General features: G+C 40.0%; 1 protein-coding gene across 1 annotated transcript in view; it reads left to right on the top strand.

The window, feature by feature from the left end:
* LOC136715947 (slit homolog 1 protein) overlaps window positions 1-22,862 on the top strand; it is a 209,423-nt gene that overhangs the window by 178,878 nt on the left and 7,683 nt on the right. The window contains exons 27-36 of the mRNA XM_066693370.1: window positions 3,746-3,870; window positions 4,634-4,731; window positions 5,774-5,910; window positions 6,549-6,642; window positions 8,070-8,207; window positions 8,555-8,783; window positions 9,220-9,350; window positions 10,024-10,178; window positions 12,183-12,471; window positions 16,096-16,307. Of these exons, the coding sequence (XP_066549467.1) occupies window positions 3,746-3,870; window positions 4,634-4,731; window positions 5,774-5,910; window positions 6,549-6,642; window positions 8,070-8,207; window positions 8,555-8,783; window positions 9,220-9,350; window positions 10,024-10,178; window positions 12,183-12,471; window positions 16,096-16,307 (1,608 nt within the window). The remainder of the gene's footprint in view (window positions 1-3,745; window positions 3,871-4,633; window positions 4,732-5,773; window positions 5,911-6,548; window positions 6,643-8,069; window positions 8,208-8,554; window positions 8,784-9,219; window positions 9,351-10,023; window positions 10,179-12,182; window positions 12,472-16,095; window positions 16,308-22,862) is intronic.

Here is a 22,862-nt window from a genome sequence, read left to right on the forward strand (position 1 = left end):
GACCTGCCAATTCTGGTGTTCTCTAGTGAATGCCAATCGAGCTGCACGGTGTTGGGCTGTGAGCACAGGTCCCACTAGAGGATGTCTGGCCCTCATGCCACCCTCATGGAGTCTGTTTCTGACAGTTTGGTCAGAAACATGCACACCAGTAGCCTGCTGGAGGTCATTTTGTAGGGCTCTGGCAGTGCTCCTCCTGTTCCTCCTCGTAGAAAGGTAGAGCAGATACCGGTCTTGCTGCTGGGTTGATGCCCTTCTACGGCCCTGTCCAGCTCTCCTCGTGTAACAGCCTGTCTCTTGGTATCTCCTCCATGCTCTTGAGACTGTACTGGGAGACACAGCAAACCTTCTTGCGACGGCACGTATGGCTGTGCCATCCTGGAGGAGCTGGACTACCTGAATGGGCTGCAGGTACCGCCTCATGCTACCAGTAGTGACAAGGACACTAGCAAAATGCAAAACTAGAGAAGAATCAGTCAGTCGAGAGCAATTGTCTGTGGCCACCATCTGCAAAACCATTCCCTTTTTGGGGGTTGTCTTGCTGTTGCCTCTCCAGTGCACCTGCTATTACTTTAATTCGCACCAAAACAGTTGACATTGATTCACAATCTCTTAGGCTTCCTAACTGGACAGATTGATATCCCTGAAGTTTAATTGACTTGGTGTTATACTGTGATGATTACGTGTTCCCTTAATTTTTTTGAGCAGTGTATGTTCTAATGCTGCTTTACTTTCCTGTTAAATTCATGACCACGAACACAGATCCTGGTCTCAACATTAATAACTTACATCAAAAATACATTTCCTCAGCTTGTTGTACAAGAGAAGCTCCTATATCTTAGTGGATGCCTTTGAGCTCTGTGTTAATGCATGACTGCGGTGGGTCCGAATTAATCATCTAGATAAATCATCCCTTGCCGAACGAACCTGTAACGCTCAAATAAAATAATCTGTATGATTTAAAGAATCTTTAATTTGTATTAATTACACTATGTAACACAATTCTTGTTCCTGGATAGTAAGTGTTATTTCCTAATTGCTTATGCCTCAAAAGTATAGAAAATGGCTATTATTGCCCACAGACTTTGCTTTTGTGACCAGGACAGTGATATTTTGAAATGTACCTATTTCCTATGAGAAAACGGGCGAATTTATGTCTTTTCGTTCACATACAGTCAGAAAAAAACAACATATGAATCCAAATTAACATGTATTTATACTAAAGTAATACAAAAATGACTACAAAAGATTTAGAACTGAGTAGTTTTTCGAGATTTATGATTATACTGTATATCACTTTCACAAATCAGTCCCCAAATGTAGTCTCCCATCATGTTCTCATTATACTGTCCTTGGTAGCGGTGTTCAAAGTCCAGTGTATCCTGGTGGAAGCGCTCGCCTTGCTCCTCTGAGTACGCTCCCATGTTTTTCTTAAATTTATCAAGACCATCAAGGATATGGACTTTGAGGGACATCCTACAGCCCATTGTGCCGTAGTTCTTCACCAGAGTCTCAACCAGCTCCACATAGTTTTCGGCCTTGTGATTGCCCAGGAAGCCCCGAACCGCTGCGACAAAGCTGTTCCAAACCGCTTTCTCCTTACTAGTGAGCTTCTTGGGGAATTCATTGCACTCCAGGATCTTCTTTATCTGTGGTCTGACGAAGACACCGGCATTGATCTTTGCCTCAGACAGCTTAGGGAAGAAGTCTTGAAGGTACTTGAAGGCTGCAGACTCCTTATCTAGAGCTCTGACAAATTGTTTCATAAGGCCCAATTTGATGTGCAGTGGTGGCATCAGCACCTTCCAGGTGTCCACCAGTGGCTCCCACTTGTCGTTCTTCCTCCCCACAGAGAACTCGGTCCGCTGTGGCCAGTCCCGTCTGTGGTAGTGTGCCTTGGTGTCCCTGCTGTCCCAAAGGCAAAGATAGCAGGGAAACGTGGTAAAACCGCCCCATCAGGAATGCTATAATTTTGAAGTCTCCTATGACCTCCCAGCCGTACTTATCATACTTCAAGGCATCCAGCAAGGTCTTGATGCTGTTGTAATCCTCTTTGAGGTGCACCGAGTGAGCCAGGGGAAGAGTAATTGTCTTGTCTTGATAAATTGGCCGCAGACACAGCTTGCAGCCTCTTGATGCCATCTCAGAAAAATACAGATATGTATCCACTTTGAATTGGCCCATGTATTTATACTACCATTTATATTACTGGAAAGTTCTAGAAAGTTCTAGAAGTTACTCCAAGTTTACTCAGCACTGAATCTATCTGGAATGTTCTGGAAAATAGGTAAATGTCAAAATATTACTGTCCTGGTCACAAAAGCAAAGTTTGTGGGGAATAATAGCCATTTTCTATACTTTTGAGGCATAAGCAATTAGGAAATAACAGTTACTACCCAAGAACCAAAAAAAAAAAAAAAAGAAATTGCATCAGAGAATGGAAAATTCAGAGTTTATGCCAAGTTATCCTGAAATTTAGCTGGCTAACTTACCTATCCTGTTACGAAGAATGGACCCCTGGTCATAATGCAAAAACTCACCCTAGATTGACTTATCGTTTGCATTTCCCTCCTGACTTTGTTCTTGGTAGTGATTACGAACCGAACCGGTGCCCTGGTTAGAACCAGTTTAAAAAAATTGAAGGAAACTGGCAAAATGGGGAAATGATCGAACTTTTAGAAATACGTCCAGAATTTCTGTCTGTGTCTCCTCTCCCAAATTCACAGGCAGTGGATCCTCTTAGAGGATACATGTGTATATGTGTGTATGAATGTGTGTGTAGCATCTTATTCAGAAGGCTACAGCACTGATGCTGGCATTCTCAGTTTTGTGTGTGAAAGGGTATAAGCCAGCATTTTGACGGCTTTCAAATCCAGTATGAATGGGGGTGCAATAGGAAAGAATCTGGCAAATATTGCCTGCATTTTGCTGGCATTTCAGTGTGAATGGGGCTTAAGATGCCAGAGTTCTGTGAACTAGCAGTTTAAAAAGAAATAATCAGCTAGGCAAACAAAATTCTTAGAGGATATATGTGTGTAAGAATGTGTGTGTAGGTGTGTACGCGTGTGTGTTTATTTTTGTTAGTTCAATCAATCAATTTGTATTTGTATAGCGCCCTAGCGCCCCATGTAGGCACGGAGGAGAGAAAAACAAAAAAACTCCTATGGATGGCATGTAGGAGAAAATGAATATCTGGGGGTCCACGGCTTAGGGCCTGGGCCTAATGGTTGCCTCCTCTCCAGGCAGTATGGTTATTACAGCATCAAGGAGATCAGAAAGTTCTTTATCGGTGCTGCTGGCTGTGCTCTTCCCTCTGGAGGAGGCCTCACGCTGGCCATCGGGGGTGGGGGGGTTGGACCATCAACAGACTTTGGGTTGCGATGGCTCACCATAGTTGCCTGTATCCCTCTTGGATTTAGCACAGGGGTTGTAGTGGTGACACAATTGATTAACAATTAGTGATTACAAACTGGGAGGCAATAAAAAAAGTAGTAATGAGTGATTCAAAATTTAACAGAATGTTACATGTGTGTAATATCCCAATAGATCTGATTGTGAACAAATGGGAGAAGAGCTAGTAGTGTTCGCAATTAGAACAGCAAAATGTGTCCTGTTTTAGCTTATTGTTTTGGGCAAATAATAAATAATAGTGATTATCAGTCTCCATCATTCTGACCACCAAGGTTTAGGCCAAATCTCCAGTTGTGGTTTGAATGTATACTGACTGTTGCTCTGGCTCTGTTCACAGGCTCTGTAGATCCAGCAGTCCTGGCCAAGTGCAGCCCGTGTCTGTCTAGCCCCTGTCAGAATGAGGGCAGCTGTCAGACTGATCTGCTGGATGTCTTCAAATGTACCTGTGCTCCTGGATTCAAGGTATTCCATGTCTCTAGTATCTGGTCCTACTAATTGGTTTCTAAACAGGGTCAGATACAAGCCTGGGCAGTTTTCAAAATGCATTAATGAAATGTTAATGTCTATTAGGCTTTGTGTTCAGAATCTGATTGTAATTACATTGAAAACATATTCTGGGGGGGAAAGGCTTGTCATGGTGAAATGGGTCCTGTGAGACCAGGTCAGTCTTTATGTAATTCTTTCAAATTCTGGAGAATGTTAGATGTTTATGTCGTAAAAGTGAGTCATGTTAATGCCAACTATGGAAATAATAGGTTAAATTTGTTTATTTATTTTACCACTTAATTAATGCAGTTATGACTATGACAACAAAAACAAATTGGTTCTCTAATTCTAGTTCTCTACATATAAACTTATCAATATAGTATTAAATACATTTGCTTAATTGTCTGGATCCCCGATTTTAATTATTTTCCAAAGATTTGCATTCCAAAGAGCAGTTTTACATTTAAATGTATACTCATGTAAACATGCATCAGTCATTTCAGTTGGCTGAAGAAACTGACTCTTCCTGAAAGTACAATAAGAGTCATGGAAAATAACCTTTCAAGAAGTCTAATAGTGCCTTCAATGTTCTGTTTTTGCAACAGTGATGTTTTGTGGAATTGTGTTTTTTAGTCCTAAAAAGGTAATAACATTTAATGTTATCTGTTCTGTGTGATCCTTATATGGATCAGTTAGATGGCTGAATTAACCAGTGGCTTGCAATGTCTGCTTTTCCCAGGGGAAGAACTGTGAAACAGCCCAGAATGCTTGTGTCAGTAATCCATGTGCCAATGGGGGCACTTGCCAAGTGAACCCAGAGGACAGTGGGGGCTTCAGGTGAGTGAGACAGAAACAGGGTCAAAATGTGTCTCCTGAGTACTCAACCATTTAAATGGTTCACCCTAAGTTCACCCTAAGTGTAGGGGTACTATAGTCCAGACTGTGCCAGTTCTAATGTTGGCTGACTTGGACTGGGATTTCTCTCTCTGCTGGGTGAAGCTGTGTTGTGCGGAGTGGTCGGAGGGGTGCTGGCACCTGTGCAGTGTGGTTCGAGCAGGGAGCTCCAACCTGCACACTTTACACCTGTTTACTATGCAACAGCAAACCCCAATGGTTTATCAGGCACAGTGTTAACAGTGAGAGCTGCATTAGCACTCCCTGTAATGGCCAACTTTAAACCTTGAAAATTTCATTGGCATCTAGTTTAGTTTTATCCAAACTATTGACTACTTAATTGATTTGATTATTGGGCTTAATTACTCAAAGTTACTATATGTTCATGGTTTCATTTTAGAGGGACCTATACAACTTGCAGAATTGTAGCTCTAAAGGAACAGGGCTGGCAACCACTGCCAGTCAATTGATAAGCAGTGATTCACAGTCAAAGGGGTAGACAATTACACAATTGATTATTCCAAATTATAAAGGAATATATATATAGAGAAAAGGAGAAAACAGGGATAGCAAGTGGTCAGAAATATCCACTACACATCATCCAGTTCCAATACTCTTACTTTTTTACAAGAGCCTTCTTCACAAGGAGCATGACTTGGATTACAATGGGGCAAGGGGTAATTTGAATCTGCTTAGCAGATAAAATAATAAAGTAAATATTGTCACCAAAAATGTGATACTCAGTGGGATCAGAAATGAGCTCTGATGGGCTGGATGGATTGCACTTGGCATATTAAACCTTATTCTTTCATAGCTTGTATCTTATGATAAGAAAATAAGAATGGTATTTTCTAGTTTGCAACCTTTCAGCCTAATCTTGCTCATTTGGTTGCCAGTAGCTGATTAATGCTAGTAATTTCTTGAAGATGTCACTTTCTTGAAGATGTCACTTACCACCACTTCTCCTCCTCCTCCCTCCCTCCAGTTGCTCCTGTGCTCAGGGTTTTGTGGGCACCACCTGTGAGCTAAATGTGGATGATTGTGAGGATAATTGCGAGAACGGAGGAACTTGCGTTGATGGAGTCAACAATTACACCTGCCTGTGCCCCCCCTTCTACACAGGTAGACATGCACACACACACTCACACTGCTGTGTCCAGGCTTATACATAGCAAATACTCTTTTGGAGTCTCTATTCATTAACCCAATAAATGTACAATTCGGATATAAAGACATTACCATTAACATCATACAATAAAAGTGGAGGCTTTACAAAATGACTAATTCTATTTTTATATTATAAACTTGAGTTTTATCTGTTATACCTGTACGTCTCTGCCAATGGTTAGACATGGAGACTTACTGGATATGTGGAATACTTTATATTTTTGCAGTGATTGATTGGAAATACACCAGAACTTGTTGCCGGGGTTGATTAATAACCGATTTGGGGTTCAATGGTTGATGTAGACGTAGATTGAATGGGACAGAGGAGTTCCCATTTCAAAGTGTTCAACAGAGATTGCACAAGAGGGCAACATATTATCGAAGATATATTAATTCATATATAATATATACATCAGTTCCTATAGTGCCGGCCAAAGGGGAGCCCCATAAACTACCCTGATGTCACCCCTGGGATGTGGTCTACTTTAAGATCCTCTCTGTGCAAGTCCAGTTGCACACCATTACTTTTTCTATCCCCACCCACTTATGTCTCTTGCTCTGTGATGACTGCTCTCTCTTTCTCTCTGGGTCAGGAGAGCTGTGTGAGGACCTGGAGGATGTGTGCACCCCAGACCGAAGCCCCTGTCAGAACCATGCGACCTGTCTCATCACTGTCACAGGGCCCAAGTGAGTACTAACACCAAGAGCTAATAGCAACTCCCAATTCGTTGGATTGTTTAGCTCAGGGGTGGCTAACACTGGTCCTGGAGAGCCACAGGACCTACAGGTTTTTGTTCTATCCAGGTCGTTAATTGCTTAATTGAACCAATTACGGGGCTTAATTAGGCAAAATGTCCCAGTGTTCAAGGCATCCAATGATTGGTGATTTAGAGAGACCTGGAAAACCTGCAGGATTGTGGCTCTGCAGGAACAGGTTTGGCCACCCCTGGTTTAGTTGATTAACTGGATGAGTTGAATACTTCATATTAGGTTATAGGTAGTGTTACCTTAACCCAAAGGATACATTCAAACTACAACTGTAGAAACAAAGAATACATTTTATAACAATGTTATATATATATAGAAGGGTGACAAATTAAAGGAAAAACCTGAATAAATGAGTTGAGTAACATAATGAATGCTGATGCTTCCAAACAGGTGTAATCCATGATAGTTAAGCAATTAACATCCTATCATGCTCTGTGACATGTATAAAAATGCTGAGCAGGCCCAGTTGACCTCGATTTTGGATCAAGATGGCAAGAGGAGAGTTCAATGGTGCCAAAACCATAGGCACTGTTCTAAAGAGATGTGGAAAAAAGTGATATGATCAGATGAGTCATTGAGTGGGCAAGTGCATGTGTGGCATACACCAAGAGAATGGTACAAGCCTGACTGCTTGACCCCTACAGTGAGGGGGTCCAGAGGCTCTGTTATGCTGTGGGGGGCATTTTCCTGGCATGGTTTGGGTCCACTTGTCCCCTTAGAGGGAAGGATCACTGTGAATCATTACAAATGTAATCACCTTTATCCTATAGTGAAACATTTCTATCCTGATGGGAGTGGTCTCTTCCAGGATGACAATGCCCCCATCCACAGGGCACGAGGGGTCACTGAATGGTTTGATGAGTATGAAAATGATGTGAATCATATGCTATGGCCTTCACAATCACCAGATCTCAACCCAATTGAGATTTTGGACCAACATGTTAGACAGCGCTCTCCACCACCACCATCATCAAAACACCAACTGAAGGAATATCTTTGGAAGAATGGTGTTCCATCCCTCCAGTAGAGTTCCAGAGACTCGTAGAATCTGTGCCAAGAGCATTGAAGCTGTTCTGGCAGCATCTTACTGAGACACTTTATGTTGGGTTTTCCTTTAATTTGTCACCCGTCTGTAGGTCTAAATTAAAAATATCTAAACTGATTTAAGAAATTAAGAATCCCAGTTGTAAGTAAAATTAGAAGATACTGGGAACCACCAAGAAGTTGAAAACCCTGATTTAATGGCTATCATTCTGTTCCTCTGAGCCCTTCTTCCTCAGAATGCCTATGTGCTGCCAGTCGAGCTCTCTGCCTCACAGATATGCTCTTTTATGTGTGTGTGTTAGGTGTGCCTGCGCTCCTGGCTTTGTGGGCGATGACTGCAGTGTGGACTATGATGACTGTGCAGGGCACCGCTGTCAGAACAGCGCACAATGTGTTGATGAAACCAATGGCTACTTGTGTGTCTGTGCTGAAGGCTTCAGGTAATATCCACATAACATTAACAAGTTCATTTATATTCATTTTAAAATTATTGATATCATAAATTGACATAAAAAGAACAGCTATGTTATTTCCAAGTATAGCCGGGAGTGGGAAGCAAGATACCAAGAGGCAACCAGCAGTGTAAAAACTGGGTAAAATATTTGGAGATTTTAAGTTGGTAAATAATGGCCTAATTCAGTGCTTTGGGGTCTCTAACTGCGAACCAAGTCATTAGGTCATTTAGAGCTTACAAAACTTTGAACATAGATCCTAATGGGTGTGTGATTAAGTCTGATTTGTTAATCAGCAATGTGTTACACCCCTGATCTTTTCTTTCTAATTTCAGCGGTCAGCTGTGTGAGGTGCCCACAGCCTCACACTCCCAGTGTGACCTAGTAGAGTGTCAGAATGGTGCCCCCTGTGTAGAGCGGGGCGGCAGGGCCCTGTGCCAGTGTCTGCCTGGCTTTGGGGGACCTCGGTGCGAAAAACTTGTCAGTGTCAACTTCGTGGACAGAGATTCCTACCTGCAGCTGAGCGACCTGAAGAACTGGCCTCAAGCAAACATCACATTGCAGGTACACGCCAAAGAGAAGATGAAAAACTTTTACATTGATATTGATATATTTTCAGATATTCCTTTTTTTAACCCAATAAGCTAGCTTCAATGGCTGTAAGCTTGTTGCAGTCCACCACATGTCTTTGTGTAGTGAAGTTCCTCCAATTGTCAGTCATTTTCACATGTGACCTCTTGTCCTGTTTAATTTTATTTTGAGCTTGATGTATTATATTCAGGATTGTTAGGGTTGTGTATACCATGATTTAAATCCCCTCATTCTTTACATTGTTCAGCACTAAAGAAATTCAGATTGTGTTACCTCTGTAGCAGGTAACTTCGCTTCTATGAGAACTAAAGTGTGCAGTTTAAAGTTTTCATTTTAATACATAAACTGCAGTGCTTTCAAAAATACGTTTGCTTTGTATGTTTCCACTTCAACTTTTCTTTTTATTCAGGTGTCCACAGCCGAGGACAATGGAATTCTACTATATAACGGAGACAATGATCACATCGCAGTGGAGCTGTACCAGGGTCATGTCAGGGTCAGCTATGATCCCGGCAGCCAGCCCAGCAGTGCCATCTACAGGTCAGCCCATGTGGTTGCAAATCACACATCACTTTGAACTAACTAACATGAACTACACTCTGATTGTTGCTCAAGATGCTCCTGTTATGTGAATCCAAAGGAATAATTAAGTAATCAATCTACACTAATCAGGTATTGGACAAAGTTTAAACTACAACATCATCTCTCATTTGAATTATTCTTTAGATAAAGTGTCATTGGGAATAGTTTGAATGACCATCTGATGTTCTGGACTAAAAGTATTTTTGAAGGCACTAATACTTAAGTGACCAATTTTACAATAATACCATGTGGAGTCTCAACCCATTGTGGTAGTGCTGTCAGCTTTCAACTGGTGCAGATTAAATTGTAACTTGTCAAGCAGTGAGGTGTGTTGGATAGTTGCAGGTTCAGAAGACAAACCTAAGAAATACAGCAGAGACTCTGAATTAAAAATATAATAATAATAAAAACAAATTAACAAGTATAATCTTGTAATTTAGGAGGAGGTCGTAAGGGAACATTTATGCCCTGATCTCCAGACACATCATCAGCTTTGTACAATTTGGAAACATAGCATAGCTAACCAACAAGACCTCTGGCAACGATGTACAAAAATGTAAATAAATAAATAAATAAAAACAGGGACTGTGTTGTTTAACCTCTCCCTGTCTCTGTCCCTCTCTCTCTGCAGCACTGAGACCATTAACGATGGCCAGTTCCACACAGTAGAGCTGGTGACCTTTAACCAGATGGTGAATCTGTCCATCGACGGGGGAGTCCCGATGACTATGGACAGTTTTGGAAAGCTGCAGCCCCTGAATGGAGAGGCTCCGCTATACGTGGGGGGTAGGGGCCCTCTGCAGATACCACCCTCTACCGCAGGCACTCTTTATTACACTACTCTCAATTACCCCGACCCCCTCGCTCTGTTCACACTGCACCCCCCCTCCAAATAGCCCATCACTCCCAGACTGTGTTTGCTAGGGGCTTATCCACCCCTGTCCCACTTCCCCGAATCACTGCTGCCCAGAGTAATTTGGTACATGTATCTGGACTTAAATCCAAGTTTAAAACATTGGGCAGATAACAAACTCTTGGATAGGGCATAAACCTTTTAAAATAACTCAACATATTTTAAATGTACCCTCTAAGGTCCATTGGAATTCCAGATGAAGGTGGGGCTCATAGATCAATAGTGAGAAATGTCTCAAATCCTGCTTGTTCCATCCTAACAGATACAGTCTCTCAGCGTAGTGTTGTTATCTTTGCACGTTATGTGATGTACACATACTCTGTATATTTCTGTTTAAGGTTTAAATCTGAATTCTGTAAACCTAAGAGGAGCCTTCTTTGCAAACAGACTATTAACATGTCATATATTTGTTTGTTAAAAAAGAAAAGAAAAAAAGAAAAAGGTAATTGTGTTGCTTGTGTATGTGTGTGTATGTATATATATATATATATATATATATATATGTGTGTGTGTGTGTATATATATATATATATATATACATGTGTATATATATGTGTGTGTGTGTATATATATATATATATATATATATATATATATATATATATATATACACATATATATACATGCATGCATGCATTCATTCATGCATGCATACATACATACATATATATACATGGTGATCATTTAGTCTTGCATTCACCTATTAGAGAAATATCACTATAATATCTGTAACCATGCAATTTACTTGAAATGCAAAGTGTACACAAATGTGAAACAGCTGATGAAACTGAAAGCTATTTCTTTCCACTGATATGCAAATGACTTTGTCATCTGTGTACCTTGTGAAATTCAATTGGGTGAACAATGGATTACCGAAGTTTTATCTCTGAACTGATTACAAAACTTCACTACTAACCTTGAATTTAAAGAAATACAAATGTATGTATTATTTTTAATAAGCAATGACATGGCCCAGATTTGGAGTCTCTTATATTTGGCTATTATATAGAATATCTAAAATCCATATGGATCTGAAATTAATGGCTGTAGTAATAAGAATGGTGTGTTGGTTTTGGGCAGTGTTGTAACTGTATTGGATCAGTTCCATGGTTTTGTGCAGTACTGGTACTTCACATTTATACTGTATCACTGCTTATGTGAAACACTGTGCTTTGATACTTACAAAATAATTTCACATTTGAAAGATGTGGTGCACCACTTTCTTTTAGAAATTACTTTCTAAGTGTATATAATGTTCTCTTTAAATCCTGTGTTTAAAGAACTAAGAATTGTATTTGTTTTCTTACATTTAAACTGTTATTTAACAAAGAAAAAAATAGTTAGATGTAAAGGTAATATTCCATAGTTCAACTATTGCAGTTGTTGAAAAACATTTTATTTTTAATTTTTTTACTGAAGGTAGATATTTGTCTGATATTTGTCCAGATACATGTCTAGAATTCCTAATTTTGGCAACTTTTAAAATAACACATTCCATATGTTTTGTACTCTCAAAAGACATCAAAGGAAGAGTCAGTATTGTACTTCCATTTATTGAAATGGGTCATGTGAGATTCATATGACTCCAGTGCTGAAAGTCTTTATAGTTGATCAATTCATTCTGCCAACAATTGCCATATAGCTACAGATTTGTGTAGTTGCCAAATAGCAACAAAAAATAAAGGGTTAAAACCACACATTATGAGTTGTAAAGTGTAAAGATATTGGCACATCTGTGGCGCACTGCACTTTTCAAAGACTCTCCTCCTCCAGCTCCATCACTCGCATGCTGTCCCTGTTTTTCCCGTGTGGGTGTTGCAGAGGCCTACACCCCCCTGCATGCTCACTTGCTCTCCCTATCCCTCCACCCACCACAGGAATGCCAGTGGATGTCAACTCAGCCGCCTTCCGCCTCTGGCAGATCCACAATGGTTCCAGCTTCCATGGCTGCATCCAGAACCTGTACATCAACAACGAGCTGCAGGACTTCACCAAGACACAGATGAAGCCGGGCGTGGTACCGGGCTGTGAGCCCTGCCGCAAGATCTACTGTCTGCATGGCATCTGCCAGCCCGATGGAGCCACCGGGCCTGTGTGCCACTGCCAGCCAGGCTGGAGCGGCCTGCACTGCGATCAGCCAGCCAGCAACCCCTGCCAGGGCAGCAAGTAAGGGGGTGGAGAGGAAAAATATATATTTTGAAAATGGTAATGTCAGGAGTGCAGTAGGCATGGGCCGGTTACCGGTTTCAAGGTATACTGTGGTTTGAAAAAGTCATGGTTTCAAAACCACTACAATTTTCCCCTGTTATACCGTTCCTGCGGTATGAGCTGTTTTTTTATGTCTCGTCAAAGACGGAAAGTGCAGGAATTCCTCAGGTTGTGTGCAGTGTAGAGAGTAACATGACCCCTCCCCCTCCGGTTGGTGCGAGCAGTCAGTCATCTGTGTGTAGGATGGCTGAAGGAGGTGAACCCCTGGAACTTTTTCCCCCGTTGAAAAAGACGAAGTCTGCCGTATGGGAATTTTTCGGGTTACCGAAAACATTTAGACGGCCACGGCTTGGAAGAGGAAGGACATCCAACTAGAGGAGGCAATACATCAAATATGATATCCCATCTACGGGAGCACCAACCGTCACTCTTCGCTAAATTCAAGGTAACACTGTCTTGAAATTAAAATTTGCAACAAGATAAGAGAGTTAGCGTGTTTAACACTGGTGAAATAAATACTATTGGCTTGCTACCGAGGCAGATAACATGGGTAATTAACTAGCTAACATCAGCTAGTTCCTCCCTCATGATACTTCACAGAGCGAGGAATCATTTCTGCGATTTAGTACAATAATTAACTTTAGCTGGTATCACGTCTATACTTTAGTTTAAGTTAAATTAAATGCTGAATAAAATTAACTGTAATTACAGATTTAGGTTAAATTAACATGTCAGTCTTTATTTTTCTTCTTTTTAGGGCAGCAGTAGCTCTAGCAGCAAAGGGCCATCCACATCATAAGCTGCAGGTCAGCCCACAATTCAGCAAACATTTGAGAAACAAATCACTTATGCACCCACATCTAAACATGCTAAAGACCTGATGCCCTTTCAAGTTGTGGAGAAACCTGGGTTTTTGAAACTAATGAAAATGGCAGCGCCTATTTATAAAGTGCCGTCAAGAAAATTATTTTCAAAGAATGAAATCCCCAGGATGTACACAGAAGTCAGGGCTCAGGTGCAGAAACAAGTGGCAGAAGGGGTGTGGTTTTCTGCAACTACTGATGTTTGGACCAGCAATGGTGGTAGTGGAGAACCATACATCAGCTTCACAGTGCATTTCCTCTCTCCAGATTGGGAATTGAAGTCCTTCTGCCTCTAAGCTGTTTTTTTCCAGAGGACCACAAAGACAATGCAACCAACATGAAAAAAGCATTTCAAGGGTTACCATGTGTTTGGCTTGGCTGTTTTGGCCATAACCTAAATCTAGTTATAGCCAAAGTGCTCAAAATTCAAAGAGTTGACTCGGCTGTACGAGCATGCAGACATCTTGTACAGGGATTCTCTCACAGCTGGAAAAGAAAGAGAGAAATTGAAGAAGAATCGGGCAATCCTAAACATTCCTGAAAAATCACTCATTCATGATGTAGTGACGAGATGGGGGTCCACTTTCAAAATGATTGAGAGATTTCTGGAACAGCAGCAGGCTTGTTGTGCAGTGCTCACAGCAGACATGCTCATGGCATCTAATATCAAAAGACAGTGACGTACACAATTTGGAGAAAGTCTGCCAACTTCTGGGGCCTCAATGACTTCACAGATCTACTGGCTTCTGAAACAAAGACCAACCTGTCATCTTTGAAGCCTGTTATAGAGCACATCACTGGCATACTGAATGAAAAGGAGGAAGATGATGCTCTAACAAAACAAATGAAAAAGGTAATGATGGATGATCGGCAACAGCGTTACTCCACTGAGAAAGTCAATAAAGTGATTGACATTGCTTGCTTCATTGATTCCCATTTCAAGGGCAACTTTTCTCAAAACAAGGATGACTCCATCAGGTTCACTGTAGAGGAAGCTGTGAACATGGCAAAAATGACATCACTGCCACCTCAAGAATTACCTGCCTCCACTACTGGTCAAGAGCAAGGAAGCAGCACTTCCACCACCACTGTCCCTTCTGCTGCTACAAAGAAGAAAGACAAATCTCTGTCTTGCTTGCTGAAACAAATTACATCAGAAAAACAACAAAGGGTCAAAGAAGGAGAAGATGCCCCCTTAAAAGAAAGAGTGACAATGGAGTTTAAATTGTATTCGTCTCTGCCTCCCATATCCTCTGATGCTGACCCACTGGCATGGCGGAAGGCTCATGTTCAAGAGTTACCTCTCCTTGGCAACGTAGCAAGAAATTTCTCTGTATCTCAGCCACAAGTGTGCCCTCAGAGAGGGTGTTCAGTTGTAGTGGACATATCCTTGTACCTCAACGCTCCAAACTTAATCCAGGAAAGGTGAACATGCTCACATTCCTGCATCATAACTTGGACTAAAAGAGAAATGTGTAGAAAGTGAGCATGTCTCCAAAAACCTTGTTGAGCTTTTTTTTTTTTTTTTTTACAGAAAATAATTCAATTATTTATGTTCTAATTATTGTTGAGCTGCAGGTTTAAGCTCACTTAAGTGACTGCATTTATTTTAATTTAATTAAGAAGAATTAATTATTCAGAAATTGTATTTATTTAATTATTTAACCTGACATACATGTTTACTACTGTTCCAAATATTCTATTTGTTGCTTAAAAATAAAATATATTGTGTTAAATGGAAAAAAGTTGTTTGTTTTTTACCCAGACATAAAATAACACATCTTAGAGCTGTAATCGCAATACCACCATACCGTGAAACCGTGTTATTTTTGCTAAAGGTTATCATACCGTCAAAATCTCATACTGGCCTATGCCTAGAGTGCAGTAATACAGAGATAGTAATCCGATCTGATTACTGCCCTGTATTCTGGTACTGGTTACGATATGGGTTGTGTGATCGCTGATTTGTGTCCTAGTGGCAAGCAATTGGCTGAATGCAGGACAAGTGTTGGCTTTCCCCATCTGTCCTGTGGTGTTGTGTTATAATATTTGGCACAATCAAGCCTGTTACAGGCTTTCACATGGTCTCACAGTAATGTTGTGATACATTCCCATATTAGGCACAGGCATCATAGTATTTTTCTTCTTGTTTATGGCTGATATATTTCTACAGCGACAGCTACAATATTGCACTGTGCTGGATCCAACTAATTGCCTCAGGAGTAGCAGAGGGATTTTTGGTGATATTTATATCCTACTTCTAAATCCTGCATTGAGTTCTTAATTGTCATGGTTTGTTCCTGATAGTCACAGTCACACTTTGGTGAAGTTCTCAGTTTCCATTTGTGCATGATATCTTTGTTTAGGGGTCCTTTTGTGCTTTCTAGTATTTTGGGGTTGTCAGGTTTGGATAGATATCATAGACTACTGTGTTGAGATAATTATCAATGGCTAAGTCTAAAATAGCCATTAGAAAAATATTTGGTGAGAATATCAGTTTTGCACTGAGGTAAATTAGTAATCTATATTTGAATCTGCAAATGGTCTTGCATCCAAAAACAACAAATGTGGAAAGAATTTAGTGAAATACTATATCATGGAAACAAATAAAATGTGCACGCTGCACCTCTGGCCTGTATTTAAACATATGTCTTCCAGAAGTCAAAGGGTGTTAGCAAGGCCCTAATGACTAAGCTTTGATTTGTTTTTGTGTGTGCAGGTGCGTCAATGGGAAGTGTGTGCCCCTGGATGCACAGTCATATCGCTGCGAGTGTCAGGAAGGATACCGTGGTGCCCTGTGCAACCAGCAGGGGGAGCTATTCAACCCTTGCAAGAGGCTACATTGTAAACACGGACGCTGCCAGATCTCAGATGCAGGAGATTCTTACTGCCACTGTGATGGCGGCTACAGTGGGGAGCTGTGTGACACAGGTGAGAGTGTGCAGGAGACTCGCTGCACACATATGCTAAAGGTTTGAAAGAAAACGAACAGCATCATTGGTACTCTTCTCTGTAATTCTTTGATCAGTAATATTTGTATCTATCTAAACAGATGACTGACTCCTGTTTACAAACATAGTATAGACACACTGAACAAGCTGTCTCAGAAGTGTAATGGCAGTCCAGTGTGTCCCCCTTTTTCTCAGAAAGCTAGGCAAATTGGTGGAAGCAAATCTTGCTTGATAAATCAGCTAAGGTGCTTGGAGTTTTAATAGCTTAGAGTGTATCTTTTTTTCTTTATCCTCCTACTGTATCAGCATTCCAAAATGTTACAATAAATCAAATACTAAGATTACTTTTTCAAGCAGACAATGACGATACAGGAACCAAGTGTGGCAACATATTTTATAGAAAGAGAGCATCCTGCATTGTGTTCTTGCATTGGCACAAAAATCATAATATTGAAGGCACTGCTTAGATTACACAACATTTTTTCTGTGTACTTTTTTCTTCATGGCATATTCTCATAGGGCATTGGTTTAGGGGATCTGATTCCCCCCCCTACCCCCAAATTGAGAGAATGTTAAATTGTCCCACCAATGTATGTCCACTCCATAGGTGCAGGGGACGTGTGTCCCCCAGTTTTGAAAAAAAAACTTTGCTTCTGCATAGCATAACTTCTGTAATCACATCTGATATTTCACATGAGGTGTTTACTGAGACCTCTCTTTCTTCTTTACTGCTGTCATCACTACTATATAGGTTTTTTGTAGAATTCTCCCACTGTTCTGATATTCGCATCTCTGTTTTTCATTGTTGTGCCATCATTTTTCTGACAATTATTTTATTCTTTCCTATTCAGAGGCATTGCTTTGCATTTTTAACGTTCCCATTATATTCAATGGTTTCTTTTAGGTTGTTGTTAAACTTTCTTACATATTCAGTAATACGTTTTATTGTTTTACACAGATCAGTTTAATGTAATCTGTTTAACTTTTCCCCACTTCTACCATTCTGTCAATTTTCTTGTCGGCTTTTTCTTGAAGAGAGGATTTATGTTTTCTGCAAAATGCACTAATCGGTTTCATTCCTGTCTCTATATCCATATTTACCTACTGAAGATTCATCATGTTGTTTTCCAGTTCTTGCACTGAAGTCTCCCATGATGATTTTATTATGTGTTCTTCCTTTTTCATGTACTGTAGTTGTCCTATTATATATATATATATATATATATATATTTCTTAATTAAAATCTTCTGTTTCCTCGACAGAGTGGCTTGACATAGATGCATAGGCTTGGAGTTGATATCTCTTTGTTGGCTGGATAACTCATTAAATAAAATGTCCACTCTTCAGATCAATTAATTATTTTCCTTTCTTCTAATGTCTTATAATGTCCCATTTAATGTTACAGAGTTCTTCAAATTCTTGAAGTTATGCTTCACTAGGGAGAGTTCTGCAGTTGTACAGGGTCAGAAAACTATGGTAGCCTGTCCGTACCCAGTGATTGTTAGCACCCTCTGCTTTCCTGCCCTCCTGCCAGCTGCCAGTGTATTTCTTGTCAACATCATGGGGGTTTTGTTAGCCCTAACTCACCATGTTGGCCAGACAGGTTGGCGAATACCTATTTATATTACTTGAATAAAGTTATACACTCATCAAAAATATAAATGCAACATGCAGCCATTTAAAATATTTTTCCAGTACATAGTTATAGTACAGGGATGGCGAACCCGTGGCACGCAGAGCTGTATAGGTTGCCTGCCCGCCACACAATTGTCCAAATTAATTGGCACTTTAGAAAACCAGTCAGTATATTTGGCAGTGACGGCACCCCCCACAATTAATTGAGCAGCGCTCACGTTATTTTCTGAATATTCATGTGTTAGGTCGGGTTCTGGTGCGCAGATTTTTGCAGTTATGCACAGAACAGTAGAATCCTCCGCTCCCATTGGTGGAGCTGCACAGATCCCCACATAACTGCAAAAATCTGTACTTCACAAATGAGATGTTAGTGTTATGATGACTGATGCTGCGGTGCGGCACTCTGGGACTGGGAGGAAGATGACAGAAACTTAAGTCTGTCCTCTTGTGATTAATTGTTCAGCAATGCCATGGACGTGTTTGTTGAACAAGCGTGGGAAAGCATTTTGTTTACCGTTATCTCCTGTATCAAATGGAGAAATGGCCACAAACATTCATATTTAACACTCCGACAATTTAAAAACTTCATGAAGTTGGCAAAAGAAAGCTGTAAATTCTCAAAAATAAATACATTATGCCTTTGATTTGTAGAGTACATTTGTGCAGATTCATACTCACGGTAGATTGATACCACTGCATTATTTGTTTTCTTAAAACATAAGTGCCACATAATGTATATTAATCTACCCATTATATTTATTTTACAAAATGTAAAAGCAGTAGATATTAATCTGTGGGACTTTGTTTTGGGGGTAGATTGTGATTTTAATGGTGTTTTTAAATGTACTTTAGCATTATAATCCTCAAACTTAATGCGTGATGAAATGTGATTCATGCATTTTTCTGCACTGTAGCAATACTGCAACATATACATGATGTATTCATTGTATGATGCACTTATTCTTTAATGTTGTGAAATGCTTTGGCATGGTGTTCCACTATATACAATTAAGATTGATTTAATTTGAATGAGGATTCAATATTCTCATTGTCAATTTACATATATACGAAGCAACAGTAATAGCACTTCATTAGCTCAATCATTTTTGGAATATGTCCCTTTTTATTTTGGACAATCTGTGAGCAAAAACGGAACCTGCCTATTTATAATATTTTATGGGGAAGAATATGTGCCTCGCTTCCTTCAGCTTCATATTCTGCAGCAGCAGCCCCATTAGCAGACTGGACCTGCACTTGCTCTCCAGACCACAGTGGGATAAAGGGGTGGGTTCAAGATGGGGGGAGGTTGGCAGTGGATGCAGGTGGTGGCAGGTGGGATTGTTCTATCTGTCCATATTTTTTTTATTTTTTGTTTTTTCTCGATTGTGGTTTGTTTTGAAGGCATGTTTGATTAATAACTTAATTAGAACAAAAATAAATATTGGTTAGAAAATTCCTATTTAGCCCCTGTATAAACTTTTACATCCCTAATTTATCACTGGCACCCTTTGGCACTTAGCAAAGTATACAAACCAGACTTTGGGCGCTCCATTCAAAAAAGGTTCGCCATCCCTGTTATAGTGCATATAATAGCAGTCCAATTGCATAACCCATAAAAACTTGAGACATCTGTGGCATTGTGTTGTGTGACAAAACTGCACATTTTAGAGTGGCCTTTTATTGTCTTCAGGTGCACCTATGCAATGATAATGCTGTTTAATCAGCTTCTTGATATGCCTGTCAGGTGGATGGATTATTTTGGCAAAGGAGAAATTCTCACTAACAGGGATGTAAACAAATTTGTGCACAGAATTTGAGAGAAATAAGCTTTTTGTGCATATGAAAAACTTCTGGGATGTTTTATTTCAGCTCATGAAACATGGGATCATCACTTTACATGTTATGTTTATATTTATGTGTAGTATATGTGTGTAATTACTGTTTTTTTTTTTAAAACATAAGAACATAAAGTTTACAAATGAGAGGAGGCCATTTGACCCATCGTGCCCATTTGGTGTCCATTAATAATTAATAAGTGATCCAAGGATCCTATACTTCTTTATTTTTAAATGTTCCCAAATTTCAGCTTCAACCACATTGCTGGGTAGTTTGTTCCAAATTGTGACAACTCTCTGTGTGAATAAGTCTCTCCTGTTTACAGTCTTGAATGCCTTGAAGACCAATTTCCATTTGTGTCCCCGGGTCCGTGTGTCCCTGCTGATCTGGAAAAGCTCCTCTGGTTTGATGTGGTCAATGCCTTTCATGATTTTGAAGACTTGAATCAAGTCCCCACGTAGTCTCCTCTGTTCCAGGGTGAAAAGGTTCAGTTCCCTCAGTCTCTCAGAGTAGGACATTCCCTTCAAACCTGGAATAAGCCTGGTTGCTCTCCTCTGAACTGCCTCTAGAGCAGCGATATCTTTCTTGAAGTGTGGAGCTCAGAACTGTACACAGTATTCCAGATGAGGTCTAACTAGTGCATTGTACAGTCTTAACATTACTTCCCTTGTTCTAAATTCTACACTTTTGTCAATATACCCTAACATTCTGTTTGCCTTTTTTATTGCTTCCCCACATTGTTTGGATGGAGAAAGTGAGGCATCCACATAGACTTCTAGATCTTTCTCATGGGTTACTTAATCTAGTTCTATTCCTCCCATAGTGTAATTGCAGTGGACATTTTTGTTACCTGCATGTAATACCTTGCACTTGTCCACATTGAATTTCATCTGCCAGGTGTTGGCCCACAACTGAATATTATCTAAGTCCCTTTGAATAACCTGTGCTGCTGAGATTGTATCTGCTGAGCCACCTATTTTAGTATCATCTGAAAATTTGACAAGTTTGCTAACTATCCCAGAGTCCAGATCATTAATATAGATTAGAAAAAGCACAGGCCCTAGTACTGATCCCTGTGGCACTCCACTAACAACCTCACTCCAGTTAGAAGCAACTCCTCTTATTGACAACCTCTGTTTCCTATACATCAACCAGTTCATAATCCATCTACTTACATTACCCTAAATGCCTACAGCTTCCGATCTGAGGATCAGTCTTTGGTGTGGAACCGTATCAACAGCTTTTTGAAAATCGAAGTATATCATATCATATATGCTTTCACATGATCTACAGCTGCAATTGCATGTTCAAAAAACTGTAATTAATTTAGACATGATCTGCCTCGTCTAAACCCATGTTGACTATCTCCAAGAATTTGGTTTTCATTTAGACACTCCTCTATTTTGTCTGATCATTTTTTCTGACATTTTACAAGTAATGCAGGTGAGACTGATTGGTCTGTAATTTCCTGGGTCAGTTTTGTCCCCTTTCTTGTGGATTGGTATGACATTAGTCATCTTCCAGTCAATTGGCGCATCCCGTGTTCTAAGTATCATTTGGAATATTTGAGTTAGCAGCCTAAAAATGATTTCCCTTATTTCTTTAAGTACTGTTGGAAATGTAACATCTGGCCCAGGTGATTTGTTTGTTTTTAATTCTGCTAGTCCCTTTAGTACCTCCTCCTCATTTATCCTGATCTCTCTTAGGATTTGACTGGACTGATTGTTATCCTGTGGCATGTTATCCGTTTTTTCTTTTGTAAAAACCTCTGTGAAATACTCATTTAGAACATTTCCCACACCTTGTTCGTTGTCCAAGATACTTCAATTTTTGCCCTTTATCTGTTTCATTTCCTCATTTTTGACCTCTTGCTGTTGTAGTATTGAAAAAATCTCTGCATTAGTTTTAGCTCCAAGAGCTTTGTTTCCCTGTTTGCTTTCCTGATCCCTTTCTTAAGATCTCTTTGCAGTTCAACATATTCTTTGTATTTTGTTTAATCGTTTTGTATGCATTATACAACATTTTCTTTCTCTTGATATTTTTTTGCATACTTCTATTAAACCATTTTGGTCAATATTTTTTGGTCCTCAATTTGCTAAGTTTTGGTGCAACTTTCTCCTGAGCCTCAAGTAGTATATTCTTAAAAAGTATATTCTTATAACCATCCATTTTCAACTGAATCTGTATCCAGTGTGCTCCAGTCTACCTCTTTTAAGTGCCACCTCATACCCTCAAGGTTTGCTTTTCTAAAATTGTAGATCATTGTTTTAGACTTACTCCTTGTTTTTTGGAAGTATGTCTCAAAGCTAACCATATTGTGATCACAGTTTACCATTGGTTCTCTAACTAGTGTCCCTCTGACTCTATCTTGATCATTTGAAAAGATCAAATTAATGCATGCACGCTCTCTGTTTGGTTCCCTGACAAATTGAGTTTGCTTCTGTAGTCCTGACTGGGCTTTCCCAGTCTATGTTTGGGAAATTGAAATCCACCCTTATAACAGCCGATGTGGCTTGCTACATGCAGTCCACATTACACTGTACAATGCAACATCTTGCTGAATATTTGAGTTGGGTGGTCTGTAACACACTCCTACCACTACCCCTCTGGATCTTTTATTAAAAAGTTTGACCCACAAAGATTCTGTTCCGTTACTGGGATCCAAGTTGAGTTCTTCTGCCTCAATGTCATTTTTCACATATAATGCTACCCCACCCCCTCTTTGATTTTGCCTGTCTCTCCTAAACTGTGTGTATCCTACAACATCATAGTCACATGCCAGCACTGTGTCTTCTAGGTCTAACATCTTGTTCCTTATACTCCTGGCATTGAGGTACATTTCAGGACTTTCCTACAAGCAGTTTCCTTTTGTTTTCTTTCCTTCGTGGAACATCTCCCATTGTCAGAGCTCCCTGCCCCCCTGCGCCCTACTTTAAAAGATTTACAATTACTCTGCACATATGCTCTCCCAATGCATTACCCCCCTTCTCTTTAGATGTAGACTATCTGGTTTGTACAGGTCCCATCTATCCCAGAAGAAAGACCAAATCTAAAATCCTCTTCC

Source organism: Amia ocellicauda, chromosome 20 (genome assembly GCF_036373705.1).
Source record: "Amia ocellicauda isolate fAmiCal2 chromosome 20, fAmiCal2.hap1, whole genome shotgun sequence".
NCBI lineage: Eukaryota > Metazoa > Chordata > Actinopteri > Amiiformes > Amiidae > Amia > Amia ocellicauda.